The following is a 22,348-nucleotide window of genomic DNA, read 5'->3' on the forward strand; positions in this document are numbered from 1 at the left end:
ACATGCCCTCAGTGTACTTCCTTCTTTCCCCAGGGTAAAGTGGAAGTGGAGGTTGGGAAGGAAGGCCTTCGCTTCGAGAATGGAGCCTTCACCTACTATGGTGTCCCAGCCGTCATGACTACTGCTTGCTCAGGTATTCCAGTCCCCAGGCCAGAGCTTCTTGGGGGAAGCAGTGGGATATTGTGGAAAAGAACATCTGGGTTCAAGTCCTGACTCCTTTTAGGGACTCTCTGTACAAGCCGTTTGGCTTGCTAGACTTTAGTTTCCTCCTCTGTAAAATGGGTCTAAGAGTCCTTTCTCATTCAGGGAGTTTGTTTGTGGAAGTACATGGTAGACTGCAACATTATCAAGTGCCAGGAGTGGATAGTGGTATTTTTCCGTATGAAAGGACAAGTTGATTTTGCTTTTTACACTTCCATTTGATTGCCTGGTTTTTGCAGGGTTAATTGGTGCTGGGGCTGGGGTGGAGGAGCGTGCATTCCATAAGAAGGGGTGTGTTCTGAACTGCATCCTTCTGTCCTTAGATAACGATGTGCGGAAGGTTGGAAGCCTGGCTGGATCCTCGGTCTTTCGTATGTATCTCTCAAACCCCTCCCCCATCTGCCCCCATCGTGGTCCTGCCTCAGCCCACTCTGGGGAGCTGGACCGAGCACTTTGAGCCTGGCCTGGGGCTAACCCAAATGTTGGCAGCCTCTTTGTAATGCTCTGCCAGGAATACTGCCTCCTGCCAGGTACCCACCGACCACAAGCGTTTCGTTGCTGTGTTTGGAATGTTTTCTGCTGCTTCTCTGCTCATGTGCAAGTGACGAATGACAGGGAGGGAAGCTGTGAGGGGAGGGGCCCCATTTATTGTCACCTGCCGGAGAATACAGGCGGGTGACTGCGGTGCTCTGGTGGAGGTTCAGCCTTTCCTTCTCTGCTAGGATATAATTCACGCACTGGCCTTCACTTTACCTGACACGGGTCTGTCATTACTGTGTCAATAGGAAATGCCCACAAGGTCTTAGGATGTAAGTTCCAGGCTGGCACGGTATGTGGCTCACCTGCTTCTCTTTCCTCGTCACCACGTCTTAGCTGGTGGAGAGCTGGCTGCCAGCTGGCTGTGCATGCTCATGCCAGGGGCTGCCACAGGGCTCATGGCTGGTTTGTTCTGCCCCTTCCGTGCTCTACCTTCTCGCTGTTTCCTGTGTGGAGTTATTGTACTTGTGTTTAGAAGGCATGGCATTTATGGGGATATAAGCGTGATCCAGAAAGAATTATTTCTCTAGATTTCTTTTTGATTCACGGGTCTGAATTTTGCATTGCTTTCAGCTGTTAAGTGTTTACAGCGGGGGCTATTTTCATGACAAATGGGGTGTTTTCTCTCATCATAAAAAAGATTTTATGGAGTACTTTCTATTGGGATTTATCAGAAGATCTCAAAGCTTGATATCACAATCCCTGGCACAGGAAAGGTAGATACCATTTTAACACAGAGAAACTAAAGAACTGACTTGCTCCAAATTACCCAGTAAGTGATGACTACCCGGATGCATTCCCGTGTCCTGGCTAGTTCACACAGCACAAGGAAATACAGATTTGAGACCCATCATGTTCCAGAATGCAATTTCCATGTGGAAATAGTGGAACAATTTACAGTGTAATTCATACCCTAGCCGAGCAGAAGGCTGAAATGAAGTTGAAGTACCTCTCCATACCCAAGGCGTGGCCCAACGTGAGCTGAAGATCTATAAAAGTAAAGCCCTGGTACATTATTACACTTACATAAACCAGTGAATCTCAGACAAGGTTGGTGAAGGAAGCATCATCATCTTAGAACAAGAACTCTGGATGGGTGAGGGATGGGCTACAGGACCACGGAAGTCTTGGTTCTCTAAAAGAGATTTCCATCCATCACATTAGGGATTGCTCAGGGTGAAGTAATTCCTAAGATTCTGAATGTTACCTAGACATGGGACCCTGTTCTGGCTCTTTCAGAAGACCAAAAGATGGGGGAACAAAGAGCTACATGAGGCTCCCCAGCCCACCTACTATGGATGACCTTTATTCTTTTTAAAAAGAAAATTATTTAGAAAGTTGTGGGAAGTTGTTACCTGGTTTCCTCCATTCCTTCCTACCTGTCTCTAGTTCTTTCTATCCATTTCTGCCTCCATTTTGTCAGTGAGACAGGAGTAAACTTACAACACTGATCTCTCCTTCAAAACTGGTTAAAAAGGAGCATTAGACTCTTTCCCTCCCCTCACTTCTGAGCATCTTTATAAATCTTCAGAAGGAGAAAGAAATCGAATTAGCCAGTAGGGGTGTGGAGACATTTTCCATCGTCCCCGCAAGCGCTCCCCACTTAGCGGAGTACAGTGTAAAATATCCCCCAAGGATGCCACACCCCACACTTGTGCCAGGTGCACCCCCAGCCCAGGGTCCAGCCACCCAGCATTGCTCACGGGCAACGAACCTCAGCCTGCAGTCAAAGGAGAGCATAAGGCAGTGAATTCTTGTAGGGTCTCGGTCTAGCAAACTACCCCTGTCCTCGAAGCCAGCCTGTAGCTTTATTAGCCTTTGAGGGAGATAAATGGGATGACAGGTTTGCCAGAACACTGGCCTGGGGACCTAGCTTCAAAGTCGAAGTTGAGGTTATCAGTTAGACCCTAGTTTTTCCTGTGCAGGGTAAAGGGAACACAGCCAGCACCATCTCCTTTCTCTTGGATCTGATTGCCAGGGACCCCAGGAGGATCACAGTGAGCCTGGGAACTCTGAAGGAACCAGGCTTGAGCTCAGGGTAGAAGAAACGGATGCCCACAGGGCAATGCAGGCAGGGAGAGGCTTGTCTCCTACCTGTTTGGTGGGGTGTACATTTCATTGGCAGCCCCGGAAGCTCTAGGATGCTTCTTGAGACTGTGCGGTTTCTTATCCCGGTACGTCTCACATTAGGAGCCCATTCCAATATTCTTTGACATCTGGTGTCAGACCAAATGATTATCAATCAGGTAGGTATAAAGCTCCCCGCTCCCCTGCGTGTGTGGGTAATGTCCGTACAATCACCTGGGGTGGCAGATAGGACCACAGAAGTTGCCGATTTCGGTGTGCTGTCACCTGCAGACTGACTTCCTTTAGTCCCCAAGGAAAGGCTCTCCGAACAATTGGATAAGAGAGAGGAAGACAGATTCCCAGATAGAAATGCCCCCTTGATCCAGCAATGCACAGTTCATGCCCAGCACTGTGACCACGGGGGAGCCCCTCGGAGGCACAGGCAGGTTTCCTCCTGCTGCCCCTGGCAGGAGCACGCAGTCTGCTTTTAGCCGCTGTGCAGGCGGGCAGGGCCCTGTGGCGGTTGGGAAGCCCTGGGGGCGAGGCAGTGCGGGACTCCCAGCATATTTGCAGGTTCCGAGAGAATGCTGTAGACACACGTCATCCCCCCCTCCTCCCAGGGACACTGCCTGCTCTTGTCAGCGGCAGGTCGAATCCCCTCTAAGATTACTGCGCATCTTTTCAGAAGACTTTCAGCCAAGACTGTTTTATGTTCTTGTTTCTGGAGAGTGACTTTGTGAGAGGATTTGCAATCTCCCTGTTTTCAGAGGCGAGATTCCCTTTTGCAGAGAAATGTGACTCCGTGAAGACTCAAGAACAGACTGACTCACACACTTTGCTCTTTGTCTTTCTCCTTTTCTGTTTATCTTCTCTTTCGCAACTCACAAATCCTTGGCCCTTGACTCTTTAGTGCCCGTCTCTGTGTCTCGTACCTTCGCCTTCAGCAGAGGGGACTCTCTGGCGGGCTCCCCAGGTAAACGTGCGTGGGTGTGTCGGGTCTCCGTAGATTCAGTGGGGTGTGCAAGAGGCCTTTGGTCTCTGTCACTGTCCTGCAAGAGAACTCGTCTCTCCCACAGGCCGTGCCAGTTCTGAGGCATAGCACATCCCACAGATAACACTCACTGGCACATACAGCCCGGGCATTGCCGAGTCAGTGGTGTCACTTGTGAATTTAGCTCCCGGAGATGTCTCTGTGTATGTACAGGAGGAAATAACGGGGTGAGGGATGGGGTGAGTTCTTGATCATCATTTGTCTCACTGCAGAATGGAGACATGAGGAGTGCAGCAGGAGAGGAAGAGAAAGAAACAGAGAGTACCATTCCTTATTGCTATTTTCCCTCCACCATTCATTCTGTGTGGCCTCTGCCTTTAGCTGACCATTAACCCATCCTCATCTTCCCCGTAATGTTACTCTCTGGTGACCATATTCTCTCTGGCCTTACTCAGACAAAGAATATGTGTAAAAATTTCAAAACGACTTTTCATTAGGTTTAACCTCTGATGTTAATTAAATAAAAGTTGCTGCGTTTCTTTTTAACTGGGTCAGGCAGCTCCTCATGGAACTACACAGTAACTCGAGGGTTGAGAAGAATGTAATAATCGATGAAGTGTTTGTATTGTTTTCATGTCTAGAGGCTGCTCTCTTAGGCTCATGAAACAAGTAATGACCAAACCAAGAACTTACCTGTTAAATTGCCCTGAAGTTAGAATGTGAAAACACGGTCCAATTCCCTGCACCCCCCACATCTGTCTCCCTAACCGGGTGCCACAGTAGGATTCTGAGGCCCCACCATAACCTCAGCCAGCAAGAATCCAGCTATGTTTTGCTATCTGTACAGTAGACCCTCAACTTTCAAAAACGCTATGTCCTGAGACCTCAAACCCCCAAGTTTGCTGCTTCAGAAGTATTTGTGTTGACTCCTGCTTTCTCCCAAGTCACATTTTTCCCATCTAAAGCCATCTGGTTCCCATGTTTATCTGTACAAGACAAGTTAATCACCTTCTCAAATTTCACCAAGGTTTTCTCTCTCATTTAGTGATTTTCCACCAAGAAATAAATTTTTTCTTGCTTTGTGAGAGCTCATGCCTTCATCATGACTAAAGACCAGCATGGTCAATGTGGGATGCCAGGCTGGTGCCTTCTACCAGCTAACTGGTCTACTCCTGCCAGCTGGCAAAATGAGAAATGACCACATCATGGACCATCAAGATCCTTCACAGGCAGGGAGTCTTGGTGAATGAAGAGTATGCTAGGAAGTTTCAGTGGAGAGGGAAGGTTCACATTTTTAAAAAATATTCAACCAAAAGGATTAAAGCAGGCATATATTTTCCTTTTAAATTATCCTCAGTTAACCAGACAAACCAGTTCTTTGTAACTTTCCAGTTAAAGGAAGGTTAATTCTAGTTCATTGATATTTATTATGAAAAACTTGATGGTAACCCAGCGTCAGACCAAGATGAAGGTGACTTATTCCTGCTGTGACACGTCCCCCCCCCGCCCCCCCGCCCCGGCCGCCCCGGAGGTGCTGCAACTTCTGATCCAACCCTGGTGGGAGGCATCTGCTCCTGAGAGCTCTTTCCACCTTCCCCTTGTTTTCTGTGACTGGCTGTTCAACCCAGCGAGAAAGAGGTGAGCCACAAAACTGAGAGCAAGGCCAGCTTCTTCCCACCCTTGCTTTACCTCTGGAGCAGTGAGGAACACAGCAGGAAAAAAGAAAGGGCCTTTGACTCTCTCCTCCCCACCTCCTTTCATCTGGTTTCCTTTTGTCCAGCCCCATACTTGATTTACGATCTAAATACAATTATTTGCGTATATTATGTCTCGCCCCCATCTTACACAGAGGAAAAAGAAATCCTGGAAATTAATAGGGCCTTTAAGTTTAAAAAGAACCCAATCATTTTATGTGATTCCCCACAACCACCTCAGAGATGGGAAGAAATTATCATTGGAAAACAATAGGTAAGGAAACAGCTCTGAAAACATCGAGCCATCCATCAGTATCACCGATGCAGTGAGAAGGGAGAAGGACGAGAACTGGAATCCAAACCTCTCTCCCTTTTTTCAATGTTACATTTATTTTTTTTTTAATTTTTCCAATTCTTTTTTATTTTTAACAAAAAAGTTTCCGCTTGAAATGAATAAGTCACAGGAATAAAAAGCAGAGCATAAGGAATAGTCAGTGATACTGGGATAGCGATGTAATGGGACAGACGGGAGCTACACTTGTGGTGAGCACAACATAATGTATAGACTTGTCGAATCACTAAGTTGTACACCTGAAACCAGCTTAACACTGTACTCAAAATTTAAAAAAAGTTTCCAGTTTTATTGAGACATAATTGGCATATAACATTGTGTAAATTTAAGATGTATGTGATAATTTGATACATATATATTGTATACATTTGCAAAATTCTTTTGTTGTTTTAAATTCCAGTGTAGTTAACATAGTGTTATATTAGTTTCAGGCGTACAATATAGTGACCTGTGGCATTTTAGAAACAAAACAAATGAGCAAAGGAAAAAGAGAGACAAACCAAGAAACAGACTCAGACTGATGGTTCCCAGAGGGGAGGGGATGGGGAGATGGGTAAAATAGGTGATGGGGATTAAGGAGTGCACTTGTCTTGATGAGCACTGGGTGATGTATGGAATCTGAGTCTCTTAGGTCCTGCTTCTATTGTCCTGGACTTGGCTACCCCTTTGAACATGGGCTTTTTGTGATGCCCCCCATCCAGTTTGGAGAACACAGATGGCCCATGGCACAGTGACCATGACTGGAGAGGGCTGTTCCCCCTTGTCCCTCACTGATGCTCCAAAAGATAGACGCAGGCAGCCACTGAACCCTACTTTCCCTTCAAATCCCCAGACTGAAACAGGAAGCGGGGCATTCTTCTGTATCATGGGTTCTGCCCTAGAGGACTGTGACTTATTAGCATTTTGAAAGCGGTCATGCTAATGAATTATGGTGCTCACAGTGGATTGAGGCCAGTGGTCCCTGCACCAAATATTGCCACCATTATCCATAGGCAGTTTCCTTCTATTTGAGCTTTAGTTTAAAATAAGGAGAATGGAGTGGTTTTGTGCATTGCTTCCAGAGCATGATGTAATTAGCCAACTTTGCAGGTGCTTTCATTTAAAAAGTAGACTTCTGATCAACCCGCTGAGATTACACAGCTCCACTGCAGTTATCATTCCCTTTCCCCAGATTCATTCCTTTTATTTTCCCAGTGGAGATGATTTCAGGTTCCTCATGACAGTCCTTCCAAATCCACAAAAGCACGGAGCAGGAGAGAGGTCAGGAGCAGTGATGTTTTTTCAGTGTTCGATTGACATCTGTAATGTGCTTTGAGATCGATAGGGACCGTTTCCTCCCAGAATATACAGGGAGTCTCTAAAAATAATCCTTTTCCTTTGTGAAATGTGGTAGGTGGCAGTATTCCTTTGGGTTGGCTTTTGTGTCATAAACATTTGGGAACCATTAAAGCTCCATGTAATGTGAGCGAGTTCATCTGGGCTCCTAACTTGGGCTGATTTGCAGAGTTCGCATTGTAGCTTTGACAGAGAGCTTTTGGCATTTGGTTGTCTGATGTTGAATATTACCCCAGAATGATGAATTTTAATAATCCTAGTTTGTACTCCTATAGACCTATGTAATTAAGCTCCCCCATCCAGTTTGGAGAACACAGATGGCCCATGGCACAGTGACCATGACCGGAGAGGGCTGTTCCCCCTTGTCCCTCACTGATGCTCCAAAAGATAGACGCAGGCAGCCACTGAACCCTACTTTCCCTTCAGATCCCCAGACTGAAACAGGAAGCGGGGCATTCTTCTGTATCATGGGTTCTGCTCTAGGTACAGGTGTCATGAGTGAGGCAAGCATCCCAGAGCTGGGTATAGGTTCATGGGGCCCCACCTATTGGTGCAGAGGAGATTTCATTCAGCCCCAGTTAGAGTGTAAAATCCTTTCCCAGCCCACACCCAATTTTGCCCCAGGGTCTTCTCCACCCAACCTCAGTAACTCCAACTTGCTGTCTAGGACAGATGTCCCTTGCAGCCTGACCATGCAGAGGCTGCAGGAATGCGGTCTGTCACACTTCTCCACGGCACTTGGGAGTCTAGAGCAGAAAACCCTGCTTCCCACCAGTCTCCAGGGCCAGCTTGAGGGTATGATGTAAGCAAGAGTGGACAAGGGATTTGTCAGCTGCTTGGCTTACCTCCTGGTGAGGGATTCTGTGGTCAGTTTGATCCCTGTTTGATCTGTCCCCTCTAAGACCTCTTTGACTATAGTTTAGCATTTTCCTCTTCACTTCACTCCCCCAGCCTGGGCCTCTGCTCTTAGGAAATGCCAAGGGGAATTATACAACTTGAACTAGTTTGCCATGCTGCTGGGACACTCGTCTGTTACTGATTTCTTCTCTTTTTTTATTAAAAGCATTTCCATTTCCCTTGCTCAGAAACCTCTGAGTGTATGTGCACAATTACCAAAATGCCAAGTCATCAGCATCCTACCTATTGAGGAATGTCAGGCTCTGGGACGTGAAAACATTGATCTTGCACATCACTCAGATGAGCTGGGACTTTCTTTGCCATGAAGTGAGGGTTTGTGTTTTGTTTTTTGTTTTTTTTTTTTCCTTTCAAAAACTGCTTTTATAGGCCCGACCTTTATAAGACAGTTGTATCTTTCGGTATTGGGAATCCTTTGGGATTTTGAATAAACCTTCAATAACCTTGTTCTTACTTTTAAAAAACGAAACACAACGAAACACAATATGCTTCTCCTCCTCGCACAACAGTGATGTCGCTTGCATTTGACATGTGGTCCTGGGAGTGACAGCAGGTGGCATGCTTGTGCGGGGTACCAGCGAGGACCAGAGCTCTGGGCGGAACAGGGAGGTGTTTGTGGCCTCTGTTTCCCACAGAGTGTGGAAGTGATTCAGGCAGAGCCTTCTATAGATGGAAGTGGTCTAGTAGATAAGAGAGGCCTGTCTCCCTGCCATCCTCCTGGAACGCGCCTGGAGTTGTGATATAAGGGATGACAGATGGAAGAGCACAGGTGGGGTGTGTGCAGCACGTGTCCCACCAGGCAAAGTGGAGGGTTGTCAGGGAGAGATGGTTATTTCTCAGGCCCTGCTCATACTCTCTCCACTGGTTCCAAACTAAGTTGCGGACAAGACCCACCAGGTCAGGATACGGCGTTCCAGACTCCACTCACACGACAAAGAAGTCACCCTCCTGCAGGACTGCCTGCCCCCTTTTCCACAGCAGTTACCCTGAGGAAGCGCCATTGACTTAACTTTGCAGCCACCACCCCAGAAGACCACAAAGGGTCTAGCCAAGCCAGAACGCATCAGCTTGTTTTCAAGGGACCAGAACCAGAAATGAAATGCATGCTCTTCTGCCCAGTGCTGCTGCCATTTACGATCACCTGGGTGCTTCACTCTTGTTCTCCATGGCACCATCACTGGCCTTAGTCCGTGGTCACTGGAAGAGGGTCTGGCCCTCCCATCACCCAGTGGATAAGTAGGGCCCTAGAGACCTGACGCCAGGATCCCCAGTTTCACATGCTTTAGGTAAATAAAGTCCTGGTGTTCCCTGTGGCCTCCTCCTCAAGTTACTGGGCCAAAGCCCGAGGCCCCTTGGTACCTCAATTCTCATTGCACACTCTCTGACTCTGTCCAGCCGCTGTGTTGGAGTGTCCTTCTATCCGCCCCTAAGCTTCTTGGAGTAGTCAGCTTCCCCAGGATGATTGTAAGCTGCAAAGGAAAGGCTTTTCAACCCAGGATGATTTGAGAGCTCTGAAATCTTTTTTTAAACAAAATTTAGATTCTACATTAAAACTCTTTAAGGGACCCTTAGGTGTTGATTCATTCACTCTATACCTTTTTATTGAGCACCTGCTCTAGGCCAGGCACAATGCTATACGTACTTAGTGGACCACAATGACCAGAAAAGACAAGATCTCTGCCCTCATGAAATTTAGCATTGAATTGGGTAGACGTCACAAGTGCAAACACGTAATGAATTAAAACTTGTGAAAAGTACTTTGAAGGCATGAACAAGGGACAGTGATAGAAAAAAACAGGGAAACCTCAGGACAGCCAAAGTCTTCAGAGAAGGTGGCTTTCAGCTGAGACCTGATGACTGAGACCCAAGGCGGGGGGAAGGTGGGCAGGAGAAATGGCATCTTCTGAGGTAGTGGGGGCACACTTGTATGATTGAGGGCAGCCGAGCAAGTGGGGGAGGGGAAGAGAGTCCCCAAGATGGGACCAGACAGGGAAGCAGGAGTCAGGTCAGGGGGGGCTTTCGGGGACAAAGCAAGGAGTTTAGGGGTCCTGGTAATTGGGACTTGAGTGGGGACAGAGATAGAGGCCGGCCGGCTTATGTTGGAAGTGGAGGTGAGAGGGCCTGGTGTGGGCTGGGGGAGCAGCAGGAGTCAGGGGCGCCCCCCACGTTTCCGGCAGTAAGTGATGGAGTATATGTGAGGGGCACTTCCTGAGAAGGGGACACTGGAATAGAGTCCCTAATTCTATAATCCTATCAAGGCAACGATTGTTACGGTTTTAATGAGAAAAATGATGCAGCCTGTTGTTATTTTACCCTTTTCACTCCCTGGTTTGCCGGACAACGGTAACAGCCTGCAGCTAAACAGACCATGAACCCTCAAGGACTCGCTCCAGGTAGATGCTAATCAATTATCTTGACTGGTGGCACCATTATCTCAGGAGACAGGACTGAATTCCCGAGGTTCTCCCCTGAAAGTACAAGGAGCAGAAGCTCTGAGGAGCCAGACCCTGCATCCGAGCCCCTGAACGAAGTCTGTGTTACCAGCGGCTGGCTGCACAGCCCCTTGCCCTGTGGGGAAAGAAACGCGGAGTGCAATTCTCTCCCTCAGGTTTATTCTGTGGTTGAGATTACGTGAGGGTCACCTGAAGAACCTTTCTTCTCTTCATCCAGGAAGGTGGTTCACGTAATCCATTTTGAAACCAAGTGACGTGGTCTTAACTGAACTTTCCCTAGAAGCAGTTCTTGAAAATGGGAGAACAAACCAACCAACCCTGACTCTGAACATTTAGGATGCCTGTGGGTTATTCCAGTATCCCCCCGCCCCCACTTAGGCCTAGATGGAGTCCTGCCCTAGACCCACACTTTAGAGGACCCCACTTTGGCCCTCCTCAGTCCTAGCCCTTTCTGTGGGGCGAGGAACTCACAAGGCCAGAGCCTGTGTTCTGCCTTCTGGACCACACTTCAGATAGGGGAATCCTGGAGTGCCTCCCCTAAACAGCGCTGGGGGAATGGGACTGGGAAGCCCCTAGGGCAGGGGCTGTTTGTCCCCATACAGCCCTGTTTTATGTTTTCCCTTTTAGCAGAAATTCTAAGGAGCTGGACCTTGCCTTCCAGGTTATGATGGTACAATTGTCAAGGACAAGGATAGAACATATTTTAACAGTTTATTAATGCGACTCAAATAGGTACCCATATAGTTTGTGGGCCTCTGCTTGTCCAGGGTCCTTCCTGCCAGTGTTAGGGCAGACCTGAGTCATCCCCGCTAACGTACCTCACCACGGCAAGGATTGGTCGTATGTGCTGTCAAACCTAAGGCTTGTGAGTGGAGTTTAGATCCTGGTAGAGGATCTCTCGCTCTGGAGCAGCTATACCCACACTCAAAGCACAGTCCTCATGTCCTGCATTAGCCCAAAGACCAGAGCTGAGAAAGGCTGTGGTCCACCTCTGCCCAGCTCCTCGCTGGTGGAGGTTGTGGGGAGCAGGAGGAGCCTGAGCAGAGGGGAGCCCTGAGCCTCTGACGGAAAGGGTGCGGGCCCGCGTCGACCACCCAGTGTTAGCATTGCCCAGAACTCCTGCCGGCCCTCAGTAAACACCTCTCTCTCTCTCTCTCCCCCTCCCATCTCCCCCCCCCCCCGTCTCTCTCTCTCTCTCTCTCCCCCCCCCCCCTCTCTCTTTCCACCCCCCCCCCCTTTCTCCCCACCCGCCTCTCCTTGCCTTTTCTCCCTCTCCCCCACCATCTGCAGTAAACCGGTCCCCTTCTCGCTGCAGCGGGTTGAACCGCTCCGAGTCTCCAAACCGTGAGCGCAGCGACTTTGGGGGGAGCAGCACCCAGCTGTGCGGCGGCAGCAACAACCTCTACACTCCTGACTACTCAGTGCACATCCTCAGCGATGTGCAGTTCGTGAAGGTAATCTGCCCCCGCCCCCGGGAGGGCCATCGCTCGCCAGCCAGCCAGCCCCAGGGGGCAGCGGCACAGGATGCGCATCCCAGTGCCCTCGGAGAGAACGCTGGCTGGTCATTGTTCCCTGGCTTTATAAGGGCCCTTAAGATCTCCTGACCCCCATTTCTCGTGTGGGGAAACAGAGGCATAGAGCGATAGGGAATTCGCTTGCCTGAGACAAGTTGGCAGCAGAACCGTTTCCTTTGGATCCCCTGCCGTTGGCACCAGCTTGCTTTGGGGTTTTTTTTCAAGATAAATTTGCAGGTGATTCATAAACCAGGTGTCTAGAAGAAACCACACTATGATTTTACGTATGATGGTATATATTTACATCTTACCGTTCCAGGTCCAAAATGCAATTTGGCATGTATGTTCACTGTTAACCCTTCGTGTAACCGTCCTGCCCTTGGCCGTCGCTGGGCTGTGTGGGGCTCGGGGGAGCATCACTGGACAGGTGGGAGAAGCAGCGATGCTCATCGCCTTGTAGTTAAAGGGTGGGGGAGCTGTTTCTTCATACTCCTCATTGAGACTGGGATTGCACAGAAACCTAGAATTTCCTCCTTTCTCTTGCTTTGATAGGCTTTATTTTGTTTTGTTTGCTAGCATTCTGCAAACGGTTACATGCTTGGGCCAGAGATCAGGAGTGAGTCCCGTTTCTCCAAGTCCAACTAAACACCTGATGAGTTCACTTGGTAAATTGCAGGCTGGATTATGAGAGATGTGTTAATCACAAAGGTGGGAAGAGGTCCTCTCCTGTCCAGAACACAAGCTCCGATAATTTGAGAGCAGTGTGCGCTGACTGGTTTTCTGTGCTCCAGAACCTTGCAGACACCCTGAGCTGAAACTGTAAGGATGGAAAGTTACCAGAGGCAGGGGCTGAGCCTGGAGGGTGGGGTGGGATAACTGTTTGTGGGGTACTCTGTGCATGTGCTTTATGGCTCCTTTGTCTGAATGATCCACTTAGTCTTACCACCACCCTGTGAGGTAGGTCCTACTGTCATTCCCATTTTAGAGATGAAGACATTGGAGCTTGAGGAGTCCAGGGCTGGTGGGTGGCAGAGCCAAGCTTCAGAGTTGGGTCTCTCTGTCTTCAGAGTCCAAACCCTCAAATCCCTGGGCTTTAGGGAGAGTTATGGGAAATCAGAGCTGACGGAGCCCCAAGGAGAAGTGACTTTGGGAACTAACCCAGCAATACTCATGGGTCTATATGAGCGGAGACACTTAACAAATCCTGTATGACAATGAAGGTAAAGCCTCAGAAAACTGAAACCCGTGATTCCCCTCCCTGCGTTCAGCCCTGAGGCCTCTGCAGGCCTTCCTCAGAAGTGGAGGTAGGAAAAATGTGAGCAGAGAAACTATTATGCCAGCTCTTGCTGGTTTGTAGTGCTCGTCACATGGTTTGTGGGAAAAGAACTTGAAAGTCACAGTATGAGTAAGTGGCTCAACCATACTGACCGCATGCCTACTCTGTGCTTGTCTAGGCTTTGGCAAGGGACTGTGGTGAACAAGACCCTAAGCTCCAGCCTTTCTAGAGCTTCTGTGCTAGGAGGGGGACAGAGAGGATAAACCAGTAACCACAGAGTAAAGAACCTAATTTCAGGTAGTGATAAAGGCCATGAAGGAAACAAACAGGGTCGTGGGATAAACAGGGATTGGGCAGAGTTGGCAAGGGGGCTGCTTGCTTTAGAAATGGTTATCAGAGCGGGCTGAGAAAAGGACATTTTGGCTGGGACCTGAAAGGGGCGGTGGGGAGAACTCAGGAGAGAAACCACGGAGGCAGGAGAGAGCTTGGTGGCTCATGGATCTGAGTGCCTGCACACAGTGCGCAAAGACCGAGGCTGACGCGAAATGACAGTGGAGGCTCAGCAGCCGTGTCCTGTGGCATCTTTAGGCCGGCGGGAGCCCCCTGGATTCACTGCAATTGCACTGGGAATTTTTGTTAAGTTTGCTTCTCAGGTCTTATCATTTGTCTTAGTTCGGGCTGCCGTAGCAAATTGTCATAAACTGGGTGACCTCAACAAACACTTCCTTCTCACAGTTCTGGAAGCTGGAAGTCCAAGTTCCAGGAACCAGCAGATCCAGTGTCTGGTGAGAGCCCATGTTCTAGTTTGCAAATAACTGTCTTCTTATATGCCCACGTGGTGGGAAGAGACGGACAGGAAGCAAGCTCTCTTCTTAGCAGGACACTAATTCCATCCATGAGGGCTCCACCCTCATGACCTAACTACTTCCAAAGGCCCCACCTCCACCTATCAGCACGGGGCCGGGAGCGGGGGGGGGGGGGGGGGAGGTTGGTTTTCAGCATATGAGGGGGGGGGACACAAATGTTCAGTCCCTCACATGGTTTATATAACACGTTTAGGAAATCAGTATGAGGATTTGGCTTGCTGGTCTGGGGAGGAAAGTGAATGAGATTTTGAGGCGTCCTGTTTAATGAGCAACTGTGGTGAGCCCAGAGTTTTCTGGAACATCTCTAGGTGTGCATAGATTGGAGAGCACTTTCAGGGGATGGAGGGGGCAGCTCCTCAAAGAGGAATGTGTTAAGATGAACACCTAGCATTAAGTATGTAAGGATCTTCTTAAAACTTACAGGTGAGCTCATAGACATCCAGGCCTAGAACAGAAGGAAGGGGGACATTCACAGCTAATGAGGAACATAAAAGGGAAGTGTCTTGCCTGACGTGAGACGGCGGACGGGTTAAAAACCCCAAACCCGAGGTCCGTCCTCAGGTGCAAGTGTCATCGTCTCAGTCAGGCAAGAGGACCAGGCTGTGACCTGGGGCAACTGAGCAGCGCAGAACATGGTCCTTTTTCCCACCTCGACATTTTGACATTGAGGAGACTAAATGTCAAAAGAAGTTGAGGGAAGGCTAGAAACCAGTCGAAGTATTATTCAGAAGCCTCCTTCAAATCATGGCCCCCATTTCTTAAAAACTTCAGTTGTAACAGTTCTATAGAGGGAACTTTGGGAGTTCAAGCTGTTTGAATGCAAGTGTGTGTTTTGTTTTGGTGCTGGTTTTCTCTTTTGTTTTGTTTTTTTATATAAGTTAAGATGATGTCTTAGACTAAAGTTAAAAATTTCTTTCTGCTGATGTAACAGACTTGTTAGGGCCATTGTTTAGGCTGCCCTTTTATTCCCCTCGCCCACCTGCCCCCCCCCCCCCCCTTTTTAACAGAAGGCGAGCTTTTGAGGAAGCTAAAGAGAAAACCGTGCAAGAAGGCTGGTCTCACAGCCCAAGCCCCTGTGACGGGCTGCAGGAAGATTTTGCAAGGGTTTTTCATGTCCAGCAGACTGAGGTTCCAGAACATTTCTTAAGTCCAGGAGTAATTTGACTTCAAGATAAGCTACAAAATTAGATAGAAAGGTGTATCTAATGATTATCTGGGAGAACTATTAAAGCTGTGATTAATCATAGTGAATTATGAATGAAGGTACCAAAGCATCCTTATGAATTTTTTAAAATTGTATTTTGTAAATATCATTATTAAACTTAGGCTATTTGGCAGATGTCTTACAGTCTGGATTGTGTAACCGTGACCAAGATGCCCCATCACCATCTGGTGGCAGAATCCCTAAATTGCAGGATGGTGTTTTGGGGGATGAACATCCTAATGATAGGAGAGACAGCACCCTGGTTGAAGGTTAACTTCTGAACACATTGGCTTCGAAGTCAGAATGTCCAGAAGGGCACACTTACTTCTGGTTAGTTTCAAGATAAACAGATCTCCATTTCCTTTGTAATTTAGTGGCTGCTTGAGTTCTTAACTGGCCATGTGTAAGAGAAGGCAATTTGATTCAAGCTATTGCTAAGAAATGGTTGTTTCTACAGTAGTAAAGAGAGAATAAAAACACATTGCCTTTTGAGCAGTGGTTTGATTCCCTCAGTGAACCAGTCGGTACGTATTTATTGAACATTAATAATGGTTCTAGATACCATGGTTTCTCTAAAGAAATATAAAACATATCCTCTGCCTTATGAGATTAAAGTCTAGTTAGGGAGAAGAAACATAGGTTAAGCTGTAGTGACCCATGCAGGGCAGTATCTAATTGATTACGAATTTGTGTGGCACTTATTTGAAACACGATATTGCTGGAGAATGTACTAGACGTTTAAGAATTAGGAAAGAGGAGGGACACTGACAAAAGGCATGTGGAAGGCAAGTAGACAGAGTGCATTCAAGGGACAGTGAAGAAGCAGCTGAGCTGGCCCCGTGGTTCTCTGGGGGCTGTGGGAGCACCACTGGCCACGCAAGGCCACATTATTGAAACTGGGCAGAGAGGTTCAGGTTGATCTGCTGGACCTTTGCTATCCAACCCGGGAGCCAGCAGCCACATCCACGAGCACACAAAACGTGGCTCGTCCAGACTGATGGGCCACACCTGTAAAATACTGCTGGATTCCAAGGACGTAATACAAAAAGAATGTACAGGTCCCCGTTCATAATTTTATGTTGACTCCATGTTGAAGTGAATTTTTTTTTTGATATGTTGGGTTAAATGAAACATTATTCACATTAATTTCACTTATTTGTTTTTACTTTTTTAATGTGACTATGAGAGAATTTTCAATAACCCGTGTGACTCCCGTTCTATTTCTGTTGGACAGTACTGTGCCAGAGAGGAACGAGTTCTCAGGCGGTTGAACAGGGGGAGCAAAGTGACAAAAAGTCATTCTTGAAGCAAAATAAAAACTTGAGAAGAAGAAGAACTGAAGGGGGGAAAAAAGAAAAGGAATGCTTGAATCTAGAAATGCAGCTGGGGAGAGGTTGTTTCCTGAACACATTTTCTAGAGTGGTGCCTTGTCAACAATTTCTGTGAAGGTGACATGTGGTCAGGGCAGTAGTTTATGATTTTTTTCTTTTTTTAATTTAAAAAGAGGAAGCATTGTGACAGCAAGGCTGTGAGACCGAAAGAGAAGGTAGTCAGTGGGCGGTGCCTTTCCTTTTACACAACCATCTGCCGCCTGTGTGGGTCCTGCCCCCACACACCCCCCCACCCCTGCCCCGGGCAACCCCCCGCCCCCGCCCCGGCACCGCCATACCCAGAGCCACGCTTCTGCCCTGATATGGGTCCTGGCTGTGGTCGTCTGAATCTTCCCTCTAGCACCATTGACTGGTGGTTATCTAACACCTGTGTGATGCATCCCAGACAGAGAACTCAGGACCTTGTAAGGAAGCAAGACCAGAAACAATACTTTATTCCCAGCTCATTTCTTACTCCAGAACCATGCTTAAAGAGGGTTAGAGTTCCTGGATCCTTGATTCCAGCTTACTGGAGGATGATCTCACTTTTTCTTAAGAACAAAGAGAGAATGGTACGGCTCACTGTGCATGCAGCCTGGACAGAACCTTTCCAAAAATAAACTAAATACAGCACTTTGCAACACTCCCCAGAGGCTTCTGGCTTGGGGACCACAGCTAATGTACCAGCTGATTGGAGCCCTGAGCCCCCAAATCCATTTCAAACCAGAGTACACCCCCCTCCCTCCTATCTTCCCTCACTCACCGGCTCTCCTCTCTCCATCTTCCTCTTCTCATTGTCCCCACTTGGAATCTCCTTCCTTCCCCTACTTTGTCTTTTGCTTTATTTTCTTAGTTAAGAATTTACTGTCCTAAGACCTCGTCCTGCTTTGGCAGCCCCTCCACTCCTACTCCGAGGTCAGAGGGACCATTGCCCCTGCCCCTACCTCACCTCATGCCATGCCGTCCACAGTTTAGACATAATGAGATGGTAGGTTTGACCCCTTTCTTTGAAGTGTATGCCCATTATAAAGTTAACTTGTGAGAGATGGGTGTGGACGTGTTTTAAACTGTCATTTCTAACAGCTGGACGTCAGGTTCACTGGTGTTATCTCATTATCTCTGGGCCTCTGTTACGGGCTCAGAGAGGTTAATGATTTGGCCAAGGTTGCCCAGCTTGAAAGTGGCAAAACTGGGACTAAACCAGAAGCCAAATCTAAACTAACTGGTTAACCCAAAAAGAGTAATATGCTTTGTTGAGCTTATCAGGTGTCATTTAGGAAAATTTTCTGTTCTTTAAGCCAGGAGGACCCGCGAGACTCCAAAGCAGGCTTCACCTAGAGGAAGGCTACGGGCACGGTAGAGAATTGGGTTTGATGGTGACACTGGTCCAGGCCGTGTGCCGGCTTCTTGTCACTCGTCAGATGCCTGTAGACCCCAAGCCTACAAAGTAGTTATTGGGGCACCTGCCCTAAAGGGATGTGAAAGCAGCCCCAGGGCAGCCGAGGGACATCCATTCCCAGAGCGCAGAGCCCAGGCTGACATGGTTGCCCCTGGGGAGCAAGAGTAAAAGGCCTTTAACCCCAAATATCCAGGTTGCAGGGGCACCATTATCAGACTCTGGAGTCTCCCGCTCTGGGAACTTAGGATTCCACCGTCTCACGTCCCCTTCCATCTCCCTGGCTCCAAAGACTGAACAGCACTTTCCCAGGCAAATTGCACAGCGTAGGAGACCGTGCACTGGCTAGGATTCTGAAAACTTGCTAACCGTCAAACTTCAGACAATCCCTGGACATTTTGGGGCCTCGTTTTCTTATCTGTACAGTGGGGATCCCAAGAGCTCTCATGCCTACCCCACATAGTCGCTATGAGCAGCAAAGGAGATAACACATCCCAGTGCTCTATAAGCCATAATACGCTCTATGGATGGAAGGTTCCGTCCTCATATCCCGACCCCATATCTTCCATATCCATATCCTGCAAAAGCAAGCTCTTATGAGTAACACTACATCTGAACACCTAATATCAGTCCTGTCTCTTCAGGATATTTATAGCACTGCCAGCAATGTATATGATTTCCCCTCAAAATTAACCCAGTGATGTTTTAAATAAGAAATTAAGAAGAAATGGCAAACCAGTTTGGTGAAAAAGCTATCAGGCATGAATTTGTTACTGTCAGTAAATAATTTATCTGTGAGCTTCCTGGTTATAAAAGCAAAGAGTGCAAACATAGTGGGATATTTGGATTCTCATCCGGTGTAAGGAAGTACATCATTTACCTAGAGAAAGGAGCTTTTTCCTGGCAGTAATTTCTGGGGAAGGGTTTATCAAACGGATTTCTATAGGACTATGGAAGGCATCAGAAAAAAAGTAATACATATTGGCTTCATCTGTAGTTTTGCCAGAGTTTCTGTTCTTCATATGGAAGTTTCTTATTTCAGCCCTCGACGCAAGCTGGGGGTCCAGTAGGAAAGCTGAACATCAGTGAAGGCCATTATCAAGGGGAGCCAAGATAGTAATTGATTACAGGGGGCATTTCCAAGAGTCCAGAGCTGTGGTTCTCAACCATGGTGTGCATTGGGATCACCTGGGGAGCTTTAAAGGATCCTGATGTCTGTGCCCCACTCTCAGAGATTTGGGTATAATTGCTTAAGGGTGTTGTTTGAGTATCAGGATATTTTAAAGCTTCCCAAGTGATTCTCATGTGCTGCCAAGGTTGAGAAGCACTGTCCCAGAAGGCATGAATAATTAGCATGTCACTTTGATCCTTTCTCTGAAGCACTGAAAGTCCCTGAACCATCAGCATGGGCTGCATCACAGACAGTTGGTGGTGAAATCTCTAATATATGCCTGATGTTCTCTGTGATTGAGTCACGATAAGGTTTAAGACTGAGGGTAGGCTCCAGAGTTGACATCTCCTGGGGAAATTTCAGAACCTGACTTCTCTCACTTCCCAACAGAGGGGGCTGCAAAAGTCCACAGTCACATTGACTCTATTGAAGACTTTAGACAGATGCTAAGTGGAGACCCCCATCATTGCATGCCATAAAACACAGAGCATAAATTTTTGACCTGAAAAATATCAACGCCCATTAACGCTTTGTCGCTTTATTCATCTGACTCCTTTAAAGGGGGAAAGAAGAAAAACCTGAGCAGGACTGTGTCTGATTTTAACTAGGTCTCGAGTCAGTGGTTCTCAGAGTGTGGTCTCCAAACCAGCCGCATCAGCATCACCTGGGAACTTGTTAGAAATGCAAACTCTCGGGCACCACCCCAGACCTAGTGAATTAGAAACTTGGAGAGTGGGGCCCAGCAATCTTGCTTTAACAAGCCCTCCAGGTGATTCTGATGCTGAAGTTTGAGAATCACGGTTTTAAACTATCAAGAGAACTGTATCCCCTCTAATGGATGACAGTATGGCTAGAAGGTTAGGATCTCTGCATGTGTCTGTCCCATAAGAATCGCAAAAAGACACGCATTCTTAATTGGTGTTTTGTGTTTAGATTAGTTGTGCTTAGAGTTTGCTTGATCCGCATGCAGAGTCAACCCAGAGCATGTGAGGATGGAGCAGTCTAGGCTTGACTCCAGCCTTGGGTTTGACCATCACCCACAGCCCCCAGGGAGGCCAGGCGTGGGGCACATCCCAGCCACCAGGGAAAGGAGGGCCTGGAGGACAGGTGCTGAGGAGTGGGCAGTTGACGAGGGGCCAGAGTCGGAAGAGCCCTTGCCAGATACAAAGCCAGCTTCAAGCCACCTCTGTTCCAACGTGGAAATCTTAACCATGCCCTCTCCTGTTTCCAGCCACACACCTTTCCTGTTCCCACAGGTAATACCAATCCTGCCCCTAAAGGAAAGAGGACTATGAGCAGTTTGTGGTTTTGCCAGTTGTCTAGCCAAATGCAACGAAGACGGGAGGAAAACACTGAAGGGGCCGTGGTGCGTGGGAAGGATGTATCGCCGTGTGCCATTTTCATTTTCACCCAGGGCCTTTCACTGATTAACAGTATCATGTTTCTATATTGGGTGGTGCAAAAACCAGCCTGTTTTTACTGGAAACAAGGATATCAGGCAGACGTACACCCAGAGAACAGGGATGACCGATAAACCTTTCCGTATTCCAGAAAAGACATTGGATCTCTACTTTTCCTGCCTGGAATTCTGGAAGCTCCCTTCTGGCCTGGCTAAGCCTGACTCTCTAGATGCTTTTACTTGTAGGTGAGGCTTGACACATCAGGAAAATCACGAGGAAGACTCCCATGATCTGAGGAGACAACTGGGAGACCTCTGCTGTGCACTTCTCCCACATAGGAGCATGAGCCCACATCCGGCCGTGGCCCAAGTCCAAATCAGAAATGCCTGCGTGCTCTCGGGCCTCAGCCTCCAGCTTCCTGACGGGAGGACCTGGAACAGCAGAACTTCCCTCCCCATAGTCCCCGCCCACTGACCCTTGGGAAGAGTGCCCTTTGCAATAGTATCAGCATGCGTTTAAAACTTTGCAGTGGGCAACTACCCTGCTAACTGAAGGTACCCCTCCATCCTCTCCCGAGTCTCAGGAGAAGGTATGGCCCCTCCAGGTGCACTGAGGAGCCCAGAGCCAATAAAAAAGAGAGTGGTGATGCAGCGGCTCTCAACTGCTAGGCTGGTACAGCTTGGGAAAGGACCCAGGTCATGGATCCTAGACCACAGAGGTCAGGAGTTCCAACGCACCCCAGCAGAGCTGCTTCTGAGCTCAGAGAAGTGGACCACATCCAGAGAGGGCTCTGCCCCGCTCCTCTTGAGCTTCCTCCCCCCTCTGCCTCTTTCTTCTAGATCACACGGCAGCAGTACCAGAATGCACTCACCGCCTGCCACATGGACAGCTCACCCCAGTCCCCTGACATGGAGGCCTTCGCTGACGGAGACTCCACCAAAGCCCCTACGACCCGCGGTACCCCCCAGACCCCCAAGGATGACCGTGCCATCACCCTCCTGAGCAACAGGAACAGCCTGCCATGTAAGTCGGGCAGGTGGGCTGGGCTGCCATCCCGAGCCAGCTGGAGTCTCAGGTCTTCTCCAGAGCAGACTGGTCACACACTTGCTGTCCTCCACAGGCAGCCGCTCAGATGGGCTGAGAAGCGCTGGCGAGGTCGTGGACCTGAAGATGGAGGAGATGGCCTTCACCCAGGAGGACGTGAGGGGCCTCGAGGAGCAGAGCACACAGCAGCTGTCTTCTGCAGCCGTTCCCACCACAGCAGGTCAGGGAGGAGGTCAGGCCTCGCCGTCGGTTGCTGGGACGGCCCGGGGAGAACCGGGCGAGGGGCTCCAGCCCCTGTGTGCTATTTCCCACCTCCTCACACAGCGAGCGAGGGAAGGGGAACTCCCGCGTAGAGAGCACCAGCCCCTCATCAGGCGCGTCACTCCATTCTCCCAGGAAGACAATGTGTCAGGCAGGGTCAGGAGCAGGTTTCCACGTGGATTCAGATCCTTGCAATTTTCTGTTTCCTGACCTTAATAGGTAAGTTTCTTCCTTATGTTAAGAGATGTAAATCTCGGTGGCTAGGTCATCAAGTAGCTTTGCGCATAAATGAGATAGCAAA

At 48.5% G+C, this 22,348-nt stretch overlaps 1 protein-coding gene across 1 annotated transcript in view; it reads left to right on the forward strand.

Annotated features, from left to right (window-relative positions):
* CNNM1 (cyclin and CBS domain divalent metal cation transport mediator 1) overlaps window positions 1–22,348 on the forward strand; it is a 56,641-nt gene that overhangs the window by 31,861 nt on the left and 2,432 nt on the right. The window contains exons 5-9 of the mRNA XM_021699969.1: window positions 34–133; window positions 525–572; window positions 11,836–11,999; window positions 21,582–21,765; window positions 21,863–22,006. Coding sequence (XP_021555644.1) covers window positions 34–133; window positions 525–572; window positions 11,836–11,999; window positions 21,582–21,765; window positions 21,863–22,006 — 640 coding nt within the window. The remainder of the gene's footprint in view (window positions 1–33; window positions 134–524; window positions 573–11,835; window positions 12,000–21,581; window positions 21,766–21,862; window positions 22,007–22,348) is intronic.

This window comes from Neomonachus schauinslandi, chromosome 6 (assembly GCF_002201575.2).
Source record: "Neomonachus schauinslandi chromosome 6, ASM220157v2, whole genome shotgun sequence".
Taxonomy (NCBI): domain Eukaryota; kingdom Metazoa; phylum Chordata; class Mammalia; order Carnivora; family Phocidae; genus Neomonachus; species Neomonachus schauinslandi.